The following is a 26,122-nucleotide window of genomic DNA, read 5'->3' as shown; positions in this document are numbered from 1 at the left end:
AATAATCCCACTCCTTAGTTCCTCCTAAGCCTTTTAATCGTCATAGTTTACTTACACTATCATTCGGCTAGTCTGTATGAATAGTGGAAAAAAACGAGTGCCATACATAACTGATAAAGCACGAGTTTTGTGTGGACAACGCGCATATTGACCTTTGCTCTTTGTATTATCTCCTACGCTGCTAAAACAGCTGTTGAAGAGATTACTCGTAGTTTAGGATGTACGGTGCTATTGTTTCGTGCTACTTTGAATAAGGTGGAGGGAAGAAAAAAATTTCGAAAAAATCGAATTGTGGGAAGCATCGTGTGAAATTTGTGTGAAACGATAAAATCTGTCAAAAATGTGGTGAAATTGTGATTTTTAATGAAAAAAAAACATTTAAAAAAATCAGTCAGTGGAAAGAGCTCTAGTGTTCGGTGTCGAACGTGGTTTTTTATGAATAATATTTATCTGGAATGATTTTCCAATAATGTTTATCCTCATTCGAATATTCAAAACGATCTTGTGTCAGTGATTTGACGAATATCAAATTTTTCATTTGAAATAAAGTCGATTAATGAAATAAGCATGGTGAAATAAAATTCTTATAAGAGCTTACGTTGGAATAAGGATTTTTTGATGCTCGTCAGTTTCAGTGCGAGAGTGATGATCGAATAGAACAAAGGGACGAAAAAGTTTGAGGGCGAGGAGTAAAAAAAATTTTTCACACTACAATGGAGTTGTACAAAGAAGCTTAAATGTCAATCCCATTGTTTTGTGATGTCCTATATACGTTGCTACTATTTTGCGAGTACAAAGGCCGAATGAATGATGAGAAACGAGTTTGAGGATAGCGATGATGAAAACTACGACGATGGCACAGCCTACGATTTCGATTTTGAGGAAATGTTCGCCTGTCGATGTTTTAGTCCCTATCGAACTTCGTTGTTTATGGTATGTATGTCAGAGGCATGATTTTCCCACTGTTCTATACGGATTAATATTATTATTTGCTCATTTTTAGGGACGAAAATTTATTGTTACTTTCCCAGCAATTTTTCTTGGGCATTACGTGTTCGTTGATTTAATGAGAAACGAAAGTATATAACGAAGCTGAGTTTGCGACGTTGGAGTCCAACGAAATGAAGGAAAAAAGGATTTTTAATTAACCAATTTTTTATTTCACGATCGGTGCAGGCTGAAAAATCACAAATTGAACATTCGGCAGGAAACGAAATTGAAGAATTACTGGAATTATTGGAGGGTTTTTTTTACATCATTTTGTTGAACTCGAACGTTGGAAACTTGAGCGTCACGAGTATCCATCGATTTTGTATGCATTTATTTGTTCACCGTTCGACGCTTCCGAGTTTTCGCGTTAACGCAGAAATTATTCCCAAAAGTACTGGCAATAAAAAACTTAAGTTTCGTATCTGCCAACATCGCAGAAATTTCATTCTTGGAAAGCTGCGACATTGAAATCATTTTGCCGACTCTATTTTCGTATCTCGCTATTCTGCCGACATTCCATGACCCGGTTTTCGGCGAGGAAATGATATTTTTATTATGTTATCTGCTAAATCCTAATCGCAATTTAAGGCAATTCATTAAAGTGCTTCGTAACCGTGAAAAAAACTACGATTTCATACTAAATTTATTTCTTCCATTTGCCAACTGCGTCTTACGACTTACCCCGAAGAAATGAATTATCCGAGTCCGTCTCCTTAAAAATACAACGGTCGTTGCAGAAATTTCTATTTTCTTCAATACCAAACGATTGAGTTTGTTCAACCAAATGATGAAAATTCCTTGTAAATTAGTCAAATATGACTCATGAGTTTAAATACGAAAAAAAAAAAAAAACACATAGAGCTAAAGGGACTGCGTGAAAAATCGTTTTTCTTTCCATATAACGAATGAACGCTTCTTACTAAGTTTATGAGAAAAGTACACAATAAAAATGGAGTACATAATGAAGGTCTGGGAAAGAGTTCAAGACGATTGTGTCACTAGTAATAATATTACGTTATAGATTGAACGAAATTGGTAAAATGAGCACTCGTAACCTCACATTTGTTTATTTCGGCATTTTGTTTCTTCTTGGCTTTTTTCTTGATTCATTTGATTAAAAAACTACAGTATTTCAGCCAGGGACGAATGAAATTTTGGGTTCAGTCAGTGACCGATCCCCGATTAATTAATGGCTTGTAATTTCATTGGCCAAAAAATAAGTTTAAAAAATGTATTTACAATTTCGAACGAACAAAACTCTGACATTAATTTAGAGCGTTTATATCCTTAATTAGGGAGTAAAAATCGAGCCAATTTAGACACCCATAAAATACGATCATACGGGCATCGTAGCTTAATTGAATAGAGCACGAATTTGTTTCCACCAACACAATTTATCTTCACTCGTGTTCACTCATTGAACAAATTGCGTTTACCCGAAATAGTGAGGATCAATATTTCGTGAGAAAAATGACAAATGTTTCCTATTACGGTAGCTGCTCCATGGATTAATTGGTTAACGACAAAATATGCGACGTTCGTATATCGACGGTAAGAGATTCGACGCAGAGTTCCACTGCATTAAGAATTAATGCGACTCCTTCCTTAAAATAGTGCTCGACCGAATCGTAGATTTTCTAGCATATCTGAGATCCCGTACTCATACGCTACGTTTAATAGAAAATCGATAAGCCTTGAGGAAACGAACGACTGGGGTCGAAGTATCACATCGAAAAGCGAATTTGTCGATTTTTCAAAATTTCTTCCAAGCCGTTCGAAGACAAAATTTTCAGCTCAGAACAACTTATTCAGAAACTCCAACAGCTTCGTTAGATAATTGTCCCTTCGACTCGAGTCTCGAATGTGGGTCGATGGAATTATGAAAACTGATTACGAATATTGAGAATATTTAGCTTCCAACGAATCTGCCAGTTCCAAGTACTGGAGCATAAATCAACCGATTCCATCAAGTAATTGCTGATCAAGAATGTTTTTTTTTTACGTCTAATGCGTTATTACTTTTTCATTTGTAAGCATGCGGCTTACAAAGCACTCGAGCTATTAGCTATCGCGTTTTAGTTCATTCTGTTTTCATATTTATGAGGCATAGTCCTGCGAGCTCTCGTTTATAGATTAACTGGGGGAACTCGTTTATACGCAAAACAATGTAGTCGATTTGAATTCACTCGTTTTTAGACATCCCTCAGTTGCGGATTAATGATAATGTTCAGAGCTTGTCATTTGTTTATTCCCATGTCTGATTCGTCTGTTCGGTCTGCCCAAGCTCGCGTTCTATTCGGAAAATTGATTTTTTTACCATCATTTGCCCAAAGTCCAATAATTTTGTCTCGTGACGTTCGTTTGCTGATTTTTTTTTTCATGCGGGAAGCGATGACTTTGAGGTAGATCGTGTCTGTAGGATCATATTTTATGGGTGTCTAAATTGGCTCGATTTTCACTTCCTAATTAAAGATATTATCGCTCTAAATTAATGTCAGAATTATTTATTCAAAATTGTAAATAAATTTTTTCAACTTACTTTTTGGCGAGTGAAATTACAAGTCACTAATTGAGCGGGGACTCGTCACCGACTGAACCCAAAATTTCATTCGTCCCTGGCTAAAATACTGTAGTTTTTTATGTCGCAAAAATCGCATCACAAAGAGAAATGGATAAAGTAATAAGTGTTGATAAGAAGACTGTGCGACAGCAATGGGCCAAGCCAAGAAGAAATAAACAAATGTGAAGTTCCGAGTGCTCATTTTACCAATTTCGTTCAATCTTTAACGTAATATTATTACTAGTGAGAAAATCGTCTTGTACAATCGTGCGTACGTTTTTATAAACTTTGTAAGAAGCGTTTATTCGTCATATGGAAAGAAAAACGATTTTTTAAGCACAGTTCCTTTAGCCCAGTGTATTTTTCTTCATATTTAAACAAGTTTGTTTAAATAATCAATAAAACGAGCCCTTTAACATTCGATATGCGTATTAATCGTCTACTCACTTAAACTCTACGTAAATGTCAAGATTTTTTTAAGAAAATCGTTTCGTGCTTAAACTTTTTACAAATCGGCTCCCTGACAGCATCGCGACGATACTTTTTGCTTTTTTTTTTCTTCCAAAAAACGGAGCTCTCAGTTGGCAAGATTTCGTCTGGTCGGAAGAAGACTAAAAAAACCTGCCAACTGACCGGTTTTAAAGGAGATGAATTTCCCCAGTTGCTTTCATTTTTAGCATATTTTCGATCGAATTTTCCTCGAAAGTCATATTTTTGGTGAAAAATTTGGTTCGTTCAGAGTGCGCCGGGAATCGAGGCCAATGAGGGTTTGTCCCGGAGCGTGTACGCGTCGTAGAATACGTATACGATACTGCGGTTGTTACAGATACGTGTACAATCTGGGAGATAAAAGTGTGCTCCGTATCAGAAGACAAAGATTCGCGAGCACGATGAAAATGATGAAGAGAGGAGAAATGAGTGATTCCAGTTTATCGGAGCGGGCCGCTGAGCGCGTGCGTTCAACATCCAACACTTGGCTTTCGTTACGATATACGAGCTGGTCCAAACGAGAATAATCCTCGCGCGTGCTGCGGTTAGTCGTTGTCGTAGCCTCGCCTCGATTCGAACACGCGACGCATTTTAAAAACTGCACACAATAACCGGCCGATATTCCCGTTTCGTATGTCTACGCCGATCGCGGTCGCACCAGAATCTTTCGTACTCGATTTTTTTCTTCGCTGCTTCGCAATCGGAGTTTTGCTCGCGAGAGTATCTCACCGAGGGTTAAAGCTTACTTTCCGAAAAATTCATCACTTCATCTCATTTCGTAGCGGTGAGAAACGTCGAAAAGGAGACTCGACGTTGCTTCGCGCATTTATTTAGCTGTGAATTGTTTTATCAATTTTTCCACCTCAAGCTTCGAAAGCAAAGTTTCGATTGAAACCGTAACTCTACCACGTGTTTCGGTGCAGAGCCAATTTGAAGCTCTTCCAAAGGCAGCACCATCTGATTTATTATTTTTTCCTTGACGCCTGACTTTTTGGCGGAGGCTTCAAAGCGCTCGCCTAAAAATTCATTCATGCTTTCGCGATGTCTCAACTCTGAGAATCCCAACGGCGAGCTTCCCCTTGCCTCGATCACTTTCGATTGTTTCAACGGCCGATTCGTGCGCAGAAACGTTTTTCCGAAAACTTGAGTGCCTTCGAGTTCACAAACTCTCAAGTTAAATATCTAAAAACTGTCGTCACACTTTATCGTCGTTTCTGCCTTTAAAAATTATCTCCAGCACGCGAGTGATAATCCAGCAAGGGAGATTATCACTCGCGAACGCCCGTTTCAATTGTCGCTGATCATCCTCGACGTTTTATGAATTTCCGAGAAAGCTTCGGTCAATGCGGTTCAATTAATTTTGTATCTACGTCACAGCGGTGACAATCTCTAAAGATCGTTCGGGCTGGATCCAGTCGGAGATTCGAAAAGTTGAGCTCGCCGCGATAATCGAGTTATTTTTGTGATAGTCCCTCCGGTCTCGTCGGCGGGACAAACTTTTCGTATTATTTGTCACTGCGAAAGAGCATGCGGAAGTGCCACGAGGCTCTTCTGGTGCGGCGAAATAAATTGAGTCAGGATGATTTGCGGCGATGCACAAACATTTGTAGCAGTTCGCGCTGGTTTTCACGATCGCTCGAATGAGAATTATTCTCACGGATCATTAAGACATCGCGTGAGAAGTTCGCGTTGTTACGCGAGCTGCAAAGCCCCCTGAAAGTTTCGTCTGCCTTCGACGAGTGGCCTCGAGATTCCCCATTCCCGAAGTTATTCCAATAGGCAATGATAAATCTGTGTTGGAATTCAAAGTCGCTTAATTTATTTGGAGAAACTGAGAACCGGGACTCGCGTTTATTGGTGCTGACAAGAAACGTCGACTCGAGCACGTGCATCTTCGTATCAAGTGGTCTCAGACAACTTTGGGACGAAGCTGCCTTTGTCGGAGCATGATATGTGACGAGTTTCATTCGGTCCTGCTCAATCATGGCTTTGGAATGGAGCTGGTGGAAGGATTGGTGGCGTTTGAAAAAAAGGCGTCACCGTAATAACGCTTCTGGTCAACAGAACGTCGAAGACAGCACTGATATCGAGGACCTTGATGAGTGCTGCTTTTGTGACGATTGTTATGTAAGATTATTAGTAATTACGAATTCATTTGTTACGAAACTCGCGACCGGATCGTTGTTTCGGACTCGAAGTTTTCGCCTGAAATCACTGAAAAGTCTCGCCCTCGAGCTCGCAAACGCAACGAAACTTGGAAACGTTTGACAAGCGTTTTTATCGTTGAGTTCGATCACGCATATTTCAATACTTGGTGGCATAGTAATGATGGAATCGCGATAGATTTCAGTGTCATGTCACATTAAAGCCTGCTCTCGTTAACGCGATTCCTTCTGTCATTGCACAGTCGTTATCTCCGTGCATTTATCACAGAATCGAATTTGAAGAAGTAACTTTTGAGAGTGGCACGCAGTCAGGGTCATTCGACGTTTGTCGAGGAAGAATCCGTTTTCCACGTTTCCGAGACCGATCATGCAGTCGTAGTACATGGAATAATGCAACCTCGTGACTCGAACTGTCATCGCTCCTCGACATATAAATATCCGGCGGTATTCGGCGGTCGTGAAAGCCGGAGCTTCCTACGCGTCTTCCTCTTGTCGTCGATTATGTAATCGTGCAGCCGTAATTCGCAGCTGGCAATGCAATCCATCCCGTACAATTGCTTCTACTCGTTTAACTCGGCTGGGACAACGCATAATCCAATTAAGCGATGAATTTGCGTCGAGGGCGTCGCGCGATGATGATTCGTCGCTGGCTTAGGCTGAGATAAATGTCAAATTTTCAGGGGATTCAGATTGATTGTAGCGTTCGAAAATCTATAATAATTTTTCGGGACCTTGATTTTTTGGGATCGATTTTCCACGGTTTGTCTCAATTCTCGTACGATTCCGATGCAAGATTGCGTCGGGAAAGAGCGAAGGAGAGTAACACTCCTGGGGTCTCGCTCGGGAAAATGAAAAACTGTAAATGAGCAAAGTCGTTGAAGTGACCGGGACCCATTGAGCTTGCCAATAATCTCGATTTTGGATTTTAATAATTTACACGTTGTTACAGTAACTAGTTGAAAAATGAATGATAATTTGCAGTGTTTTGGAGCACTCGCTGCTGCGTAATAAAGGAAAAATGTCGAAGAATCACTTCGAGGGTAATAATTGAAGGAAAACTAAAGCGTTTCGTCTGTTTTCTTGTCACCAGGGCGAACTGTCGGACGGGTGCAGCAACGAGGATGGGTGCATGGGGGGTAGCGAGTTCGAAGGGGAGGGCAAGCAGGTTTTGGTGGGAGTATGCGCCATGGCCAAAAAATCGCAGAGTAAACCGATGAAGGAAATATTAACGAGGCTCGAAGAGTTCGAGTACATAAAAGTCGTCGTTTTTCCCGAAGAAGTTATCCTCAAGGTAGGCTCTTTAAACGAGACAACATTGAAATTAATCACCAGCGTATTTGCTGTTGGAGGTTCGAGGCACAGGAAATAAGAAAATGAGTGATTTGCCTGTAGGAGCCCGTAGAAGATTGGCCGATCGTCGATTGTTTGATAAGTTTTCACAGCAAAGGATTTCCCCTCGACAAGGCGATTCATTATGCCAATCTTCGGAACCCATTCAACATCAATAATCTTCCAATGCAGTATGACATCCAGGTGAGATACGCTGAGCACCGGAAACGTGAAATCACTCGTGACGAAAACAGCGATTTCATTCGACGGATGCGTTAACGACGTAAAACGAATTTTCACTCCGGCACAGCTCTTCGCAATTTCGATATGATTTTTTCTCCTTTTTTTTTCTCCTTTTCTATACAGGACAGACGAAGAGTTTACGCGATTTTGGATAGCGAAGGAATCGAAATACCGCGTTACGCGGTCCTCGATCGCGATTCGGCTGACCCAAAACGTAAGTTTGTTTTATTACTTGCACGCTAGAAATATTAAACAAAGTTTGTAGTATTTTCGGTATATTCGTTATATTCGAGTAGTATTCTCCCTGCCGGATTTCCATTTGAGCTTTATATTCATGCTTGATGGAACATCGCTAGGCCCCCCAGGTGCCAGGCTTTTGTTTACAAAAATTGAAGGAAGCCACACTTTTGAGAGGTCTACCTTAATTATAAATAAATAAATCAGGTATAAATTAGAAAATGTGGATATAAAAAGTGTTGGGACTACAGATAAACCCTTAAAATACCCAAAATTTATTTTTATTCTTATTTTACTCAGTATATTCGTACAGAAAATGGGGAGACGACAGGTCCAAAAAAAAGATGGGAGTGCGCTGTTGATAAGAACTCTGGAATGGATGATCGGAGGAAAAAAATAAAAATGGTTTTAGATTCAATAGAAAATGGCTATAGCGCACATCATACGATTTTTGATTTTTTCATAAATGACGAAATGGCCGCTATTTTTCCAAAAACTACGAGAAAGCACGTTTTTTTTCATCGTCTTTTGCAATAAAAAAAAATAGTTCCGCTCAAAATTTCAAAATTTCTATAATATCCGCCATAGCTACAGTCATAAAGAACACGCGGTAAAATTTTGGTAAGGATCGCTCGAATAGTTTCGGAGATTTGATCAACGAGTCGTCCGGGAAACGTAATATTGAGAAAAAGAAACGAAGGCGGTAGCGCACTGGGCGGTTTATATTAGCGCGCTCAGACAGCCAAGTAGACGTCGCTAAAAAGTACACTTGGATTGCTCAGATCTTAATAAAATTTTACTATGATACTTTTAAATGTGTTTGCTTTGGAAAAATGTAATAAAAAAATGGATTTTTTGAAAATTCTAATTAGGGTAGATCCCTTAACGATTCTTTCGAGGAGGATGATGAACTAAACGGAATTTTCATAACTTCAATCGACTGAATCGTTCGCTGGATCCGCTAATTCTTTGAAGCATTTTCTTCGTTCCGCGGTTGTAGCAAAAATGTTTGGGCCCTCGCGCAATGATCGGAATACACGAGAACGGAGTAAAGAGTCGTTCATTTATCTTCGATCTGCATGCATTTCGTTATTAAATAAATTCACCTTTTACGACCTTCGATATAAGGCGCCAGGATGCTTTTGGGCTGGACGCCAAGTCCCGTTGACCCACTAACTCGAACGAGACGATCCAGGCCTCTGGCATTGGACAAGGCTGAGCGTATGCACCATTGGCTAGAAATCAACCCGAATTTGCTCGATCCAAAGGATCCGGTGCGAGCAACGTTCCGCACGCGATTCCATTCGAATTGGCATTACAAAAATCGCTCGCAATTATCAAACCAATAATAAACTGGATAATCGATCTCGTTCGAGTTACTCTATTTCTCTAAATTCGATGTCGAAAGCTTAGCTGCCCATTAAACGGTTTCCTCAAACGCATGTTTTCGTCCCTACCCAAATGAGGCATGTTTGATTTCGAGAGTTTCATACCCGAACAGAGCTAAACCTTATCGAGCGAACGTTTCAGATTTTCATTTTTCCATCAAATTTTCTCACTTCGTACGCAACTTTGACGTTTTTTTTTTTTTTTTTTTTATATAACATCATTTTATCGTAGTCGAAGGATAATCGGTTCTCAATTCAGCAACCTCAGACGGTTCCGTTGGTACTCCATAAATGTGAAAAACATTTGACGATTCAAGAAAACCGATAGATTTTCCTGTATTTTGAAAAGCTTGGTCAAAAAGTTCGCCCAAGATTCGATTTGATGTGAAAATATTGAAAGACCGAATACTTCGCTGTACTTGCTTAACTCCTGTGTTGAATGTTCAATTTTTGACATGCGAAGAACTAAGAATTTATTCCAGATCACGAGCTCGTCGAGTCCGAGGATCACGTCGAAGTGAACGGGGTTACGTTCAATAAGCCATTCGTCGAGAAGCCCGTTTCGGCTGAGGATCACAACATATACATCTACTATCCGACCTCAGCCGGTGGTGGTAGTCAGAGATTGTTTAGAAAGGTACGAAAGAGGCACTCCATTCTCCCTTTAACCAGTTCAACAGGCATCAACAAACCCAACGGAAAATCTTACGCAACCGATAAGCCTCTTGAACCCATTCCGATGAGCGGAGTAAGCAAAATTATTATTTTGCAAAGTGAAATAAAAGAAACAAGACAGAAACAGTAACAACACAATTTTCAATGAGACTCGTGTGAGCGCTCGTTTGAACGAGACTTTAACATTTTTCTACAGCATTTTTATTATCTCGCTAAGTACGAACTACCTTCGGACCTACAAGTATCGGTAGGTCGACGATTTTTTTTTTTTTTTTTTTTTTTTTTGGGGAAAAAACTGAAAACCTATGCGCTCGAGAAGCAAAATGATGAGAAAAATGAATAATGAGAGACACGATGACTGAAAACAGGCGAAATATGATCGCTGGGCGTCGATGCCATCTGCTCACGCTGTTACCTTGGAACATTGGAATAAAATTTTTCACTTCAGATAATTCATTTGTGAAACACTTGCAAATGAGCACGTAATAATTTGAAAAAACTTGTTTTTTTTTGTCTCATTCAGATAGGGAGTCGAAGTAGTGTTTATTCACCAGAGTCGAGAGTCCGGAAGACCGGCTCGTACATCTACGAAGACTTCATGCCAACCGATGGTACCGATGTCAAGGTTTACACCGTTGGCCCGGATTATGCGCATGCCGAGGCACGCAAAAGTCCAGCTCTCGATGGCAAAGTCGAACGCGATTCGGAGGGCAAGGAAATTCGCTATCCGGTCATTCTTAGCAATGCCGAAAAGCTGATCAGCCGGAAAGTTTGTTTGGCATTCAAACAGACGGTTTGCGGCTTCGATCTTTTGAGGTGAATGAGAGAAGACGAGAAGCGATTGCTTTCGTACTGGACCATTTTCATTAAATCTTGAGATTTCTCATTCGTGTCGACGTGTTTATCGATTTTATCAAATTCATTTAGTTACGTAATTTTCCCCTCGACCCAGTAAATTTATTTCTTCTTTATCGTTTTCTTAAACTTTCAGAGCAAACGGGAAGTCGTTTGTGTGTGATGTGAACGGTTTCAGTTTTGTGAAGAATTCGAACAAGTATTACGACGACTGTGCGAAGATTTTGGGCAACATGATCCTCCGGGAACTTGCCCCGACGTTACACATTCCTTGGAGCGTACCCTTTCAGCTCGACGATCCGCCAATCGTTCCAACAACGTTCGGCAAAATGTAAGAGAAGCAGAAAGAGAGAGAGAGAGAGAGAGAGAATGAGAGGAAAAGAAATTTTTAAGAAAATTTAAACACATTATAACGACCAAGAAACGAGACCAATGATTGGCCTCGTTGAATTATTTTCATTTTAATACACATACACATAATATTAAATGAATTTATAAAAGCACGCTGATGTATTACTAATAAAAGTTTAGCAAAGTGTTTATTTTTCATAAGGCACGTATATTTTTTTTTCTTCGCTCTAACCCATCTGACGATTGAAACAAAATTCCTTCGAGTCGTTACATTTTTTTTCCTTCGCTCAAGTGTTATTTTTTTCATCCAGTTCCAAATTGCTGTTATAACAGTCTGGAATGTTCTTAATTTATTCTATGAAATACCGTTCAAACGATCGAATGAAAAGGGTATTGGATGAAACATATGCGTATTAATTGATTACGTTTTTGACAATTCTTTAGGATGGAACTGCGTTGCGTTGTTGCCGTCATTAGACACGGTGACAGAACCCCCAAACAGAAGATGAAGGTAGAAGTTCGTCACCCAAAGTAAGTTAACAGTATTTTTCCCTCTGCTTGCTGATAAAGTTAAAAACACGACGAAACGTTCGATTTCCTGCTTCACTTCGCTGCCTCTACAATCTTCAATTATTGCTGGCTCAAGGTTTTTCGAGATATTTGCCAAGTACGATGGCTACAAACACGGTCACGTCAAATTGAAGAGACCCAAACAATTACAAGAAATTTTGGACACCGCGAGGAGCTTGTTGACGGAAATTCAACACAGAGCAGCTGGCCCGGAGCTCGAGGAGAAGCAAGGAAAGTTGGAGCAGCTCAAAAGCGTTTTGGAAATGTACGTACCCGCGGCTTCGTTTCGTTAATCGATCGTTTTATGCTTTTTGACGTTACCAATGTGCATCGCTAGAACAAAGTGCAACAGATCGACGAGGCTTAACTTTTCGTTTTTTTTTCTCAGGTACGGTCATTTCTCCGGAATCAACCGAAAAGTTCAGATGAAATATCAGCCTCGTGGTCGGCCCAGGGGCAGTTCTTCCGACGACGGTAACAATCACAGTATGCCTCGCCTTTTATCGTTACTTATTCCACTCATCACTCCGAATTAAAACTCCGTTCATCGATCGTCAATTTAATTTGAGAAATTCCGTTTCGACAGAAACTACCAAAAAATCTCATGACTTTAAAAAGAGAATGTTTCCGCTGCTATTTTGATGCTAAACTAAGGAGTGAATATTTTCAGATCATTGAGACAACAAAGTAACTTTTTTTATGAACTTTTTCATCAGATCGCTTGGGAGAACCTTCGTTGGTATTGATACTAAAATGGGGTGGTGAATTAACGCCAGCTGGACGAATACAAGCCGAGGAATTGGGACGTATTTTCCGCTGCATGTACCCCGGTGGTCAAGGTAGACACCTTAGTGGTTCGTATCATATTGCTATTATGCTTGTTCCGCCATTAATTTAACTAATATCGTGTGTCGTCATAGTCATCATTTCATTATAGATCTTTGAATTTATTTTTCATTATTTTTCATTTTAACGCATTGTTTATTCACTTTGTAAAACTTCGTATTTTCTTTATCAAGCCAGCATTCGTCTGCAAAGCCAAATTTTTTCTTGCTCATGAATAGTTCTCGTTAAAAGATATTTCGTATTGAGATAATCACAATGAAGACTCATGGTCCACTTTTTATGTCGGTGAATTCGTTCGATAGTTTTTATGCGTTTCAAAATGCTTCGATAATTTCATCGTTTTTAGTCCAACGAGTCACGTTGATCCTTCAGCCACGAATATTCGTGGAAGCGAAATAGGATAAATTCAGAAATAAGAATAGAATTTTGGAATGACTTTCTCGAGATAAACAGCAGCGATAAAATTCTCTACTCTTCAGCCCCTGATCGATCATTTTCATATTTTAAAACCACTTTCAGAGCATCAATGCCATATGAAATATTTGAAATAATTTATACGTTTGTACAGTACTCCAAGTGCATCTAGAAGTGGACAAAAAATTACATTTTTTTTGGGTAAAAATATGTGTTAAAAAAGTAACGAGCGATTATTGACGAATACTTTTTTTTTTCGATATTATTTTCAGAGGATGACTCAGAGATGTTACCAAGCCACGGTAACTTGACAATATTGTGAATGTAACGCTTGTTATGTAGATTTTTACGTAGTTGTCTTACATGTATACTGAACTTGCACTCGAAACATATATCGGATCGTTATCCATCCCGAATTTTCTTCCATCTGATTTTTAGACTCTTCAGTTCTATCGACCATTACAAAGATTCATTGCCGAAACATACTCATTCGGTGAATGCATTTTTATTTTATTCCGAGAGGTCTACAAAATGTCGTTCCTTTTCCTATCATTAATCGGTGGATACGACAGATTTATTCAGAGTTTTTTTTTTTTATCCAAAAGTCAATAGACGTGCTAGAGACTCAATAGGAGATAGGAAAGTTTTTCATTCCAATGACTATAGAAAACTTTTTTGCACCATGTTTTTTTACATTTTTATGCTTACTGAAATGACGTAGTTTTTACATAATGTGGGAATTAACGATGGAAAACTACTCGTATATTTTCATCAAAGTGATGCCCACTTCTCCCCTCCTGTCATCATTCAAATTACATTTCTCATTTGGCATGGACTTGCTGTAGCCAATTTACAGCCTGGAATTGCTGGATATCGTTGTAATTTCGGTGCTCGGTATTTTTTGTTACCCCTCGAATGACCGTTAGAAATTAGAACCTAAATGCTGCAGATTCGCCTCATTTACAATCGTCTTCTATTCAAGGAATTCGATTTTAATTGAGCTGATGAATCTAAGTTAGGAAATTGGCGTACTGTGTTTATAAGGGATCGATACGTGAAAAATGGAACACCATGTCACGACTATTTCTACAAAAACCGACGAAAATCGATGTTCGTAGTTGCTTTGCAGTTAGTGTGGAACCCCCATTATGGAACCAAATTATGCTCGGATGGATTAAAAAATTTGGAAAAATCACATTTTGGTTGGCGGTGATAACAAAATTGAACGAAATTCTATTGCAAGGTTTAAAAAAAGGAAAAAAAAAATCATTTTCGTAAAATTATTTGCAATTTGACTTTCCTTCGTGAATTATTAATGACAATATACGAGAAAATTGTACGATAAAATGGTACAGAAATTAAATTCAAACGCTTGTCATTGTTATAGGTAAAAATTGCTATAAATTTCTACAATAAATTGTAAATGAACACACAGGTGAATACGCTGGAGCTCAGGGCCTGGGTCTGCTGAGGCTGCACTCGACGTTTCGTCACGATTTGAAGATTTACGCGAGTGACGAAGGCCGAGTTCAAATGACTGCAGCAGCTTTCGCTAAAGGTCTTCTTGCACTCGAGGGTGAATTAACCCCAATTCTCGTTCAAATGGTAAAAAGTGCCAACACCAACGGATTACTCGACAACGACTGTGACAGCAGCAAATATCAAAACATGTAAGTCCCTCGATACAACTTCCATTATTTTCTTACTGACTTACTTCACATATTTAAAAAAATTATTAAAATTTACTGGAACATTTAAAATCATGTGCATTTTCAGGGTTAAAACTCGTCTGCACGAGCTGCTCCAGCAAGATCGAGAATTCACAAAAGAGGATCGAGAACAAATAAATCCTGGAAATGCGTTGAGCATAAATGATGCCTTGGACTTTGTTAAAAACCCTGTAAAGTGTTGCCAGCATGTTCAGGCACTGATACAAAAGTTGATGGATATTGTGAGGATAAAGAAAGATGATCCGAAAACCAAAGGTAATTTTTGATGCAGCCTCGTAAGATGGTGGCTACTGAAGCTGTGAAAAAGTTGTATCAAAACGATAGTGACTTGACGCTCTTCAAGAATGAAATTTTGCCTTTCAGACGCCATCCTTTATCACGGCGAGACCTGGGAATTGATGGGACGAAGATGGGGCAAGATAGAAAAAGATTTCTGCACGAAAAACAAACGTTTCGATATATCCAAGATCCCAGATATCTACGATTGTATAAAATATGATTTGCAACACAATAATCACACTTTACAGTTCGATCACGCCGAGGAATTATATATTTATGCGAAATACCTTGCGGACATCGTGATTCCACAAGTAAGTGTTTTTTCTGGCCACTTATAACCTTTAATTGAGCGATAAATAGAAAATTTAATAATTCAATTTGATCGACTAATTGTTTTAAAATTTTTAAATACTTCAAGGAATACGGATTGACGGTTCAGGAAAAATTGACGATTGGTCAGGGCATATGTACGCCATTGTTGAAGAAAATTCGTGCCGATCTTCAGAGGAATATTGAAGAATCTGGAGAAGAAACGGTTAATCGTTTAAACCCGAGGTATAACTGAGATCCCTGCTAAAAACAAGAACGTGAAAACAAACCTCGGAAAAAGAATAGACGAAAGGAGTAACCAGTAGTCGACCAGTAGTATCGAATAACTAAGAAAGTTTGTTTGTGCAGATATTCTCACGGTGTTTCGAGTCCTGGCAGGCATGTACGAACGCGTCTATACTTCACGAGTGAAAGTCACGTACACTCGCTTCTTACAGTTTTAAGATACGGTGGTTTGCTTGACGTAAGTTAGTGAAATAATGGAAAAATCGTAAAAAAAGTAAGAAATCAAAGAAGAGAATTATAAGCGTTATCATTACTGACGATTTCTAGGTTGTCAAGGACGAACAATGGAGAAGAGCGATGGAGTACGTCAGCATGGTTTCAGAGCTCAACTACATGTCTCAAATAGTCGTGATGCTTTACGAGGACCCTACGAAAGATCCCAGCAGCGAAGAGCGTTTCCACGTCGAATTGCACTTCAGTCCCGGTGTAAATTGTTGCGTACAAAAGAATTTGCCACCAGGACCAGGTTTCAGACCGCATTCGCGCAACGAATCGAGCCACAACCTTGTAAGTTTCGAAGCATTAATTGTTTCGATTTTAATCACGATCAAATTGAATGAAATATTAATTCGTTTGGTAGGAAACGAATTCTCAATGCAGTACACGCATTGACGAGGAAGATGCTGAGCTTGGTGGGCTGGAAGACGGTACTACGAGTCCCCAACAAGAATCTGTGAGTGTGAAATTGCTGAAAAATGCTTGCTATTCAAGGAAACTATAACATTTAAGGAGGATGAATTTCATCGTTTGGATCCCATGCATTAGGAAAAATGTTCATTAAAATTTTTCATTTATTTCCGAAGAATACGTCTCCGGTGCTGGTCGAGACGGAAGAAACTCCTGATACCACTCTCGATAGTCCAACCATCAGTCGAACCATCGATATGATGGATCTCGATCCAAACATGATGGATGAGCCCTATGACAGTGGATTTCTTCAGGCTTCTGCTCCAATTCCTATCAGGTTTGCATCGAATCATCCACACAATATTTATTCATCAGGTCCAAACACAGAAATTCATTTGCTCCTCTTATTGTATCAGTGCACGAACGGTTGCGGGTCACGAAGCAGCGAGGCTTGGCAGTCAATTGGCAGCGAGTCAACGACAACGCAGGGAGAGAGAAGCCAGTGGTATTTGTGAACCACGTGCACGGAGCTACGATCATCAGAGACAGGACAAAACCGAGAAAAGTGAGTATTACGAATTTGATTTTAAATCAAAAGGAAAAGAATCCATAATATTCACGGTCATTCGATCATTACTGGGCGTGTCCTCGGATATTTCGACCGAAAATGTACGGCATTTCTACGGTATGGCCCGAATCGTGATGAAACATTTCGTAAAAGAGAAAATAATCGATGCCAATTTATTATTTAATAGTTTGGGTTTTTTTGTCTCGGTTTCTTACTGGAGCACGTTTATTCTAATGCTTTATTTTTGGTGATGCATTTTATGCATGTTCATTAATCGACCCTTTTTATTTCAACGAAATACTGAGCTATTATTTAGTTTTACTATTCACTCCGCGTTACATACGAACGAAAAGAATGAATCAATATTTACGGATATTCCTCACGAGGGTTTCGGATAATTCTACATTCAAGAAAGAACATATTTTCGAGCCGAATTGGTAAACGAACTTTGGGACAATCTGAATTTTCACTTCATTCGGAAAGGCTTAAACGTCCATCACATCAATCACGACATTCTTGGTTTGGGCTTACGAAATCCATCAATTACATTTTCTAACAGGGAATGCATTTTAAAAACCAGGTTTTGACGTTTTCAGTACTGAGATATGGATTTTTGCTAAACATCCTGAAAAATGTCAGTTGCTTATTTAATGAAAAACCCAAAATAGTAAAGAAACCATTTCGTCTATAAAATCTGATCCGAATAAGTTATCAAACTGAATCAACGGGCACATAAAAACGGATTTTTTGTATCACTTTTCTTGATTGGAGGGGTTTGGGCGATTAAATGATATAAATTTGAGGAATTCGAATGATTAGACCGAACAAGCTCAGTCTCGTAAGTTTCATTCTTCTCTCCTACCTTCATATTTTTTTTGCCGTAATGTTTTATATTTTTGTTGTACGAATAGCACACAGTGGAATATCGATACCGGGGAATTCAGTGTTCGAAGCTGGTTCCTCGATATTCTTCACAGCGACGAAATTTTTCGTTCTCCAAAATATTTTCGTCGAAGACGGTTCGTAGGGAATTGAGTTTTTTTCCGCTCGAAATTCATGCAGTTACGTCATGTCATCTTCAAAATTGAATCATCGATATTTCATCGATTAAGTAGTGGAACCTGCGACCACCCAGCCAATAAGCTCCCTTTTGAATTCTCGTTTATATTTCATTCATTCCAGCACCAAATTCTTCATCATTTTTTCATATTTTTCATGCACTCGATGAGGCTGTAATCGGCTAATATTCTCCAGTTTCCTGCATTCTCAGCAAACGTTGTACGGTTAGGAAGGTACCCGGAGCACCAGCATGGTCATTCGTTGATTTTTTTCTCCGACTCTTTAACTGTGTTTTCAACAATTTTTAGTATCTTTCAAAAATTTCTATGGATCAGTTTATGAAAAAAACAAAAGTTTTCTATCAGCGTAAAATTCTCCGAGGTTCTAATAACTGTTGGCCTACTCGATGGATGTTCAATAATTCAAAATTCACTTCTCATAGACTTCATTTGTAGACTTAATTCTTCAACCTTTCCACATTTTTCCAACGTTGAATCACACGAAAAAATGTCTCGAACTTGTTGAATTATCGTACGAGTATTTTTCTTTCTTTTTCCTGCAAAGTTCTCTCGTTGAAAGTAAATACAATTTTATATCTCATAAAAGTGGAATTTATTCAATTGGAAGAGGCGACAGGAGATAATTGAAAAATTATGGTACGAATCGAGCATCGAATCGAAGCAGCACTGTTAGGAAATCATTTGATTTATCATGCCACACGTACTGAAATATTTGTTTTTCTCGTGTAGAAGATTGAAAAACTTTCTCATTTGTCTATCCCAACTGGCGCAATGTGTTCTTGTGTGTTTCGTGTTTCTTTGTAGCTGTAGAAAAGCTGCAATACCAGAGCCTGGACGCGGTCAACAAAGAAGGTACGTCAGCGAGTTCCTCGACTTCGTGTGACAAATCGTCGTCGACGATTATCATTTATAACCGGTTCCGGCAGCCTGCAAGTTATTGTGCAAACTCACAGGCCTTAGATGCGTTACACACGATGCTTTATTTATTACTTTTCTCTCCGTATTTATTTGTACATTCGTTCAATGATTTCACGAAAATTTTATTTCGTCATTTCGTTTGCTGCGATCGCTGTAAATTCAACATTGAAAAAACCTACTTCGTTTGCATTACCAGAGCGAGTCGATCGATTAAGTCAATTCGAGGATTTTTATTTGAACCAATCGCGATTACTGGCATGAGACGAAAAAATTGCTCGATCAACGCGTCGTACGAACGATGAAGTCCGACGCTGTTTTGTCGATTATTCATAACAAGTTTATCTGGATTTATGATTTTTCATTAACAAGTGTTCAGAAAAAACGTCGCATTTGAAATAACTCGTTGGTCTGCGATAGTTGTGCGAGTGGAGGCCCATCAAAAATCACGTCGGATGCCTGAGTGGACCGCAAAAGCCTACTTTCAGACATTGTCTAATCGCACTTGGCTCGTTAAAAGCTTCATGCGATCTTGCGATCCATTCAGCCATCGGCGTTTCACCTCCTCAACCCACACACCCCCTTCTCCTTATTTTAATCACAATCCTCAATTATCAAGCGTTTCAATGCTCTTATGTATCCACATACAAATTATTTTACACGCATATCAATATACATACAGAAATGAAAATATGCACAAAACGACCATTGACGTAGTACACAGGCTCGTAAATGCACCCCCTTCGATTAGAACGTATCTTGTTCAATGGATTCCCCAGTCAGAGAAAAAGTTGTCCTCGTTTTTCAACAGACTTTGAAATAGTTTAAAAAAAAACCTCATTATTTCACTGCTCGTAATAATGTCGTATAAAAACATGCTCGCATGAGTTTTGGCTACAGATTGAATAGAGAACCGCGTAGAAAATGGAAAATTTTATTTTTCAATGCTTTGCGAAATTGAATTTTAACAGGGGAAAGAAAATCGAGTTTTAATTGCTACTTTCATTGTTCCTGCTGCACCAGGATGATAGGAATTCCAGAAAATGAGGATGATTCAATTTGAAAATTATTTTTATGGTCCATCAAACATCTGTTCGCACTCGATCACTTATAAATGTGTGAAATCGAAGGATTATATCCGATCATAAATTTTTGCAACTCTCGTAGTACCCAAAATACCACGCTTGCTTTTGAGTCCTGCCCGAAAATCACGATTTGCGAGTGTCCACGACGTGTGACTTTGTTTGGTTAATTTTCAGCTTATTAGAAGCACAACAAACCCGCGTTTTCATCTTTCCCCATTCGAATTACGTGCTGGAAATTGTTTTATATGAATGTGGAAACGAAAAAAAAGTAGCAGAATAATATGACGCAGCATTGGCGATGCCGGAGAATTTTGATGGATTACCTGCTCAAAGTTTTTACCCCCCTTTAAGGCTCAAGGCTCACATTCGGTCAGGTATTTTTTTCGAAGCACATCAGTGTCGAGGACGAAAACACTCAGTGGAAATATGTTGTTTTTCTGTTGCTTCTGATCCATATTTATGCTTTTGCACGGTGTTCAATGTGCTTGGGAGTGTTTGTTGGCCATGCCGTTTTGTGATTGTCGGAGGATCTGTTCTCATATATCACCGCACCGATATTATTGATTCGCACTTGCACACTCAGGTTTGCAATAGATTTTATTATACTCCTATTATGTTCTCCTTCTTTTTCGTTCGATATCTCATTAGCCTGGTACGAAATACGGAGCAAAACATTTTTAAGCCTTTTTTTTAAAGCTGTGTTGCGTTGTAAATTATCGTTAATTTTGATGAAAATTTAAGGAATTTGAATAAAAAATATGTCCAATATTTCTTAATCGACTTACTCGATCGAGAATTTCATGCCAAGGCTCTTTTTTTTTGGCGTCGTACGCTGCCATAATTAAACTCTTTTCTTTCTTTCTCTCTTTCTTTCTTTTTTTTTTTTTTTTTTTTAATTATATTTTTCCCACTCCTTTCACATCTTTCGTTACAATTGTTTGATATCCTTTCTCTTTCTCTCTTGGACGATTCGTTTCATCAATTGCAAAACATCGATGATTTGAATGTCGTAATATCGCGAGTAGAGGACCGAGGCTGGAGTCGTTTCGAGGTCGATGAATTTTTTTACGAAGAATTAGAATGTATGGTAGCTCCGAAGCTGCAGTCGATGCGAAGCGCAGGACTGTCGCACTCTCCCAATCGTCTGAGCGGTTCGACGAGCGATAATTATTTCTCGAGTTCTCCCGATCTCCCGAGCTTACTTACCGATACTCGAGCGATTCCGGATCGAGACAAGTTCAAAAGAGCGTTTGAACCTTTGCCCAAAGATTCGAGGGATGCGCGAAAGAACGTGCAGTTTTACAAGTCTCCGAAACACGATCGCTCGGCGATCGGGGCAACGGATTTCTGGGATTTCGGGGATAATCTCCTCCTCGAAAAAAGCTCGATCCGCGAGGAAATTGGAATTTCGGTAAAGCCAACGAAATCGAAAGAGAAAAAATTAACGTCGCAGAAGGACGATGCACGTGATAAAGCCACTCCTGAACAAAACCCTCAAACTTCGCCATCACAAAGCCCTGTAACCGATGAAAAAAGCGTCCTCCAAAAACCTACGGAAAGCAGGCCCGTCTCTAGCGCAATTTCCATCGATGGCAAACCCCGCGAGAGTGCCCTAGGGGAAAATCGTTCGATTACACGATCGCCAAGTTGTCTGGGAATTCCTGTAGCATTGCCACACTCGTTGAGCTCACCAGAGTTGCCTGCCCCTTTGAAAGCAACGATTTTCGACGGGTCCAGCCCTCTGGTGACCCTGCACAGCAACATTGCAGCGTCGACCTGCACCGTTTCTCCGACCGTGTGTTCCCATGGGTCCGAGAGATCGGACAGAACCGAGGGCGTATCATTGTCAAGCTGCAAAAGCAGTACTTTGTTGCCAATGTCACTTCAGACGAGTCAAAACAAGCGATACGGTCGTTCGAAATCGGCGCTGACCCTGTCCACCGGAAGCGACCCGAGGGGTGAGTCAGCGGCCTGTCAAAATACGTTCCCCAAATTCATCAAAGACCCCCGCATTACTTCCCCGATCGACGATGCCACCTGCCGACGGTGTTATCAGTGTGAAATGTCTCAATTTTCCATAAATCAATCCCGCGGACAAGGGGAGAGACGAGAATCAAAAAGGCTCGGTCCGAGGAGCGAAATTCGCTCGGCTCCCAATTCCGGGGACGAAGCAAACCCGATTCGTAAATATTCAACGAGTTTGCCGCCTCGATTGCGAGATTCGAATCGCAGAAGCTCTTTGAACGAAGTCAGAAGCGATTTAACCGGACCCCTTAATTCGCCATTTTATTTCTGCCGCGGCTCATTCATCTGCGCCGTCGAAAGACACGCCTCATCATCCAGCGGAGACATCTTAAGACGGAATCTCCGATTGACCGAACGTTCCCGCTCCCTTTCGCCCTGCTCGCAACCCTGTCTTTGCTACAATTGCAACGTCTCCATTCTCATTCAACAGAGCGTCAATCTTCCACCGGACGAGCGTTCTAACTTCGAAACATACTTCGTTAGATCGTTATCTCACAAATTGATTAATTGTTGCTGTTACAAAATGTCGCTCGAAGCCGCCAATGCGTCGAGGAGAGCGTCGAGATCCGCTTCTCCAAGTTCCACTGGTTTATCCGAGTTCTCGCCCCCCAATTTCGACGATCCGTCATTCGAGAAGTCTCACAGGAACTTCGATATTCCTCGTTGCACCGAACATCGGCGCTCGTCATTCGAGCCCTGTGAGAGTAGATCGATCGATCGACAGAGGACGAAGCAAGTCATCGACGAACGAGTCGACAATCGCTCATTCGTTTCTGGAGTAAGGCGCAGATCTTTGCCAAGTTTATCCACAAGTTCTTTCAAGCCTCAGCAAGTTCGTTCCGTCGGTCGTTACCTTTCGCTTGACCAAGCAAACATTTTTCATCGCGGATCCTGCTTTGCTCGGGAAATATCCAACGAAACGTCAACGGACAAGCCTCTTTCGCATGCTCCGGCTCGTTCAAACTTGCTCGATATCATTGGGCCTCGAAGTACGAAAGATTGCGAAAAGTCGTGTTCGATTTTATCAATCGAATCGCAAAATACTGTTGTCAATCCAGTCGATCAGTCTGGCGAATTGAATTTGACGAAAGCTCCAGACTCTCGGGCGGTTTCTTCGCGGAGTCGATTCCGACTGTCAAGGCAACTGTCTTGCCCGACGGGTCTCACGGACCCCGTTTCCACTCGTGCCTCGGCTAGCTCTTTTCTAAACTGTTGCGACTGTCACGAAGCTACTTCCGGCGAAAATAGCGATATCGGTACCGTAACGGAGCCACGAAATCGTTTATTTACTCGGCAAACGAGTGGGCCCTCTGCGTCGCCGCGTTTTCTAGCACCTCCTCAAAGAGTGGTCGAAAGGCCGGCAAGTTTTTTATCGAGAAAGTTCTCGTGCCCTATTATAATAACGGAAGCATCGGCGGGCGCTGACGATCGCGAGTATCCGGGTGGACACTTTTCCAAAGACTCGAGCGTTTCGTACAACCGCGAATATCTTGATCGGACGGATGAAAAATCCCCGGAAAAGGGAGGCAATTTGAATGATAAGAGCCCCAAAAAATCTTTGCCCAGGCAGATTTCTCATCCGGAAATGAGCCTTTGTTCCTCGGTCTCGCATTCGTACGATTATCCGTCGAAGCGTTCAAGCGACAAAGAATCGTCGCGAGGTACCTCAGACTGGGGGAAGCTTTCGAACGATGAGAATTTCTCGTCCCCGAGCACAGCCTGTCACAGCCAAAGAATCTTTGGAACACGCTTAAAGTATCCCGTCACTCGCTGCACTTGCTTGTGCCACGATCGCCACAATGATTATGCCACCGTTATCATCGAGCCAAACGATCACGCGATTGCGAATGAAAGCAACACAAAATACCTTGAAACACTCAACACTTGTAACGAGCATTCAAAGCACGCGTCATCATCGAATCCATCCTCCTCACATCCCAGACTCCAAACACAAAGATCCTTCTCATCCCCAGACACACGACCTTCGATCATTCAACAACCTGACCCTACCTGCACAGCAAGGCGCCACCGTCACAGTATCTCCGGGCAGATGAGTTATTTCAAGCTGTTGGGATACAACGTAAGCAAGAAACTTACCGGCTCGACGAACAGCCTGTTCAGCACAGCCGTCATCAGCGGATCATCCAGTGCTCCCAATCTTAAGGACATGGTACCGCCACACGCATCTGCCGTTGCTGGTAAGTTTGAGCCAGGGATCAGAGTCTCCTCTGGTGCATCATCTTCGAGAGGATATTGAGGTGAAGAGTCGTAACAAATTAAGGGACAATTGTAGAAACGTTTGCTGATATTCTTGGTCGTTCAACAGAATTTCGTCAATATTTTATAGAGTTATTTGAACAAGCAACGAGTTGAGCAATCTTTTCGATTGTGAGTGGTTCGAGATTTCAAAGTTTCTCCCTTCGATGTGGATTTATCAAAGATTAACGATTTGCTGCGAACGAGGAGAAGTTTGTTTCGAGTCGACAAGCAAAACTCTCAGGCTAACACAGTGACTTGAAAGAAATATTGTGAGGTGCCAATTTCAATGTAACTCGACAGGATCGTTTCTTTTCCCTTTTTTTCTTACGAAAAAAACAATCTAAAGTATTCAGTAATTTTGCATCGCGCGTCCAAATATAATGATTTTTTAATTAATAGCTATCGAGGGCTTCGGAGGCGTGCCACCGATAAGGCCACTGGAGACCCTGCACAACGCGTTGTCGCTGAGGCAACTCGATTCGTTCTTGGACATGATGACCAATGCCTCGCTCTTCAGAACTCCAGCCTCGTCGCCTCCGAAATTCCCATCGCCCGGTGGTTCCACTCATGGTAGCTCGGTCATACCCAATCTGAGTATTTGCAACATCAATCGCGAGTATCACCCTTCCGATCTTGAAGCTGCCAGGTATTGTACAAAATGTCATTTAGTGGCTTTTACTCTTTGTAAAAAATTGTTTGTCTTTCAGTCATCTCCAGGGTCGTTATGGAGTATCCTTGTGTGTTTCACTCACAGTTAGGAAGTCACCTTGCAACGGTGGATCTTCCCTTTTCATAATTTGACAATATTTTTTATAATCCATTTGCTGCGTGATAATTCCAGCTCTGAATTCATTAGGCATATCGAGTCGAGAGTTACATTTTAAAAATTTTTAATCCCATGAACCAATGGATCCAACATTTTCGAAGGTTCTATTGAAAATTATGACGAGATTGAATTTTTCTACTTTTTTTCATTGCCCTCTGTTTCCATGCATACATTGCCGATCGATCTCTATGACAGATACGTCACACCAACGCCGATGCACTACAAATCAGGGCTGGATGGGGAAGCAAGTGACAATCGGAATCAATTATCACCAACGAGTCCAAATAGTAAGTGAATGAAAAACCTGCTTTCTCGTTGTTTGATTTTCTATAATCATATTTCATTTAGTATTCAGCTAATGATGGTTTTATTATCGGAATTTTATTATTTGCAAGGCGCCGGATGGAGCAGCGAGCCACAATCGTTTTTGTCTTCAGGACCATCTTCACCGGCTCCAACTTCAGCAGGGGAGTGCAGTATGTCTATAAGTTTAGTCAGCAGCGACGGGTAAGAAGCACGAAATCACTTTCAATTTTCTGCAGAGATATTGATTCTCCTACTTTTGTGTTGATCATTAAATTTACTTTTTCCCCAAGGACACAGCCATTCGCGAGTTCGAAAGCTTCGACAACTCCCCGTCTCGATATCGAGTTCAACGACTTCTGCAGGAGTATCGATCAGGAAATGCACGCGGAAAGTCGTGGCAGTATTTCGTACACGGATTACTACAGCAACGAAGACGGCCTGATAAGAAAGACGGGCTCTGATTTAGCACATTTACGAGACCGCGTCGCACAGGATGAAACGTCCCAGGATGCGGCCGTCGATGATGACGAAGATCACACACTCACGCTACGAGAGACCGAGGAACATCGCAAACAGGACATCAAGTCTATATTTGATCGGAACAAGGATGATTCGTTGGTTAAACCCAGCAGCAGTTTCAAGAAAATTGGAAGGTTCGTCTCCTTCCAACAAATACGAATTGATGGAATTTGTTTT

At 40.6% G+C, this 26,122-nt stretch overlaps 1 protein-coding gene across 13 annotated transcripts in view; it reads left to right on the top strand.

Annotated features, from left to right (window-relative positions):
- l(1)G0196 (inositol hexakisphosphate and diphosphoinositol-pentakisphosphate kinase) overlaps positions 1-26,122 on the top strand; it is a 32,707-nt gene that overhangs the window by 4,495 nt on the left and 2,090 nt on the right. The window contains exons 3-29 of one of the 13 annotated variants that reach the window (XM_043425036.1): positions 7,295-7,495; positions 7,597-7,737; positions 7,900-7,990; positions 9,872-10,149; positions 10,600-10,892; positions 11,068-11,262; positions 11,727-11,813; positions 11,929-12,117; positions 12,241-12,338; positions 12,569-12,706; positions 13,385-13,414; positions 14,548-14,782; positions 14,889-15,097; positions 15,206-15,432; positions 15,540-15,676; positions 15,800-15,914; positions 16,004-16,243; positions 16,317-16,409; positions 16,540-16,700; positions 16,780-16,928; positions 17,843-17,950; positions 18,815-18,862; positions 24,054-24,233; positions 24,694-24,940; positions 25,316-25,407; positions 25,516-25,627; positions 25,717-26,079. In XM_043425036.1, coding sequence (XP_043280971.1) covers positions 7,295-7,495; positions 7,597-7,737; positions 7,900-7,990; positions 9,872-10,149; positions 10,600-10,892; positions 11,068-11,262; positions 11,727-11,813; positions 11,929-12,117; positions 12,241-12,338; positions 12,569-12,706; positions 13,385-13,414; positions 14,548-14,782; positions 14,889-15,097; positions 15,206-15,432; positions 15,540-15,676; positions 15,800-15,914; positions 16,004-16,243; positions 16,317-16,409; positions 16,540-16,700; positions 16,780-16,928; positions 17,843-17,950; positions 18,815-18,862; positions 24,054-24,233; positions 24,694-24,940; positions 25,316-25,407; positions 25,516-25,627; positions 25,717-26,079 — 4,457 coding nt within the window. Of the gene's footprint in view, positions 1-7,294; positions 7,496-7,596; positions 7,738-7,899; positions 7,991-9,871; positions 10,150-10,599; positions 10,893-11,067; positions 11,263-11,726; positions 11,814-11,928; positions 12,118-12,240; positions 12,339-12,568; positions 12,707-13,384; positions 13,415-14,547; positions 14,783-14,888; positions 15,098-15,205; positions 15,433-15,539; positions 15,677-15,799; positions 15,915-16,003; positions 16,244-16,316; positions 16,410-16,539; positions 16,701-16,779; positions 16,929-17,842; positions 17,951-18,814; positions 18,863-21,035; positions 21,969-24,008; positions 24,234-24,693; positions 24,941-25,315; positions 25,408-25,515; positions 25,628-25,716; positions 26,080-26,122 lie in introns of all 13 variants that reach the window. The other 12 variants (XM_043425035.1, XM_043425032.1, XM_043425031.1 and 9 more) reach the window with 12 other exon arrangements.

Source organism: Venturia canescens, chromosome 7 (genome assembly GCF_019457755.1).
Source record: "Venturia canescens isolate UGA chromosome 7, ASM1945775v1, whole genome shotgun sequence".
In the NCBI taxonomy this organism is placed as follows: Eukaryota; Metazoa; Arthropoda; class Insecta; order Hymenoptera; family Ichneumonidae; genus Venturia; species Venturia canescens.
This window is presented reverse-complemented; position numbering and strand designations above follow the sequence as displayed.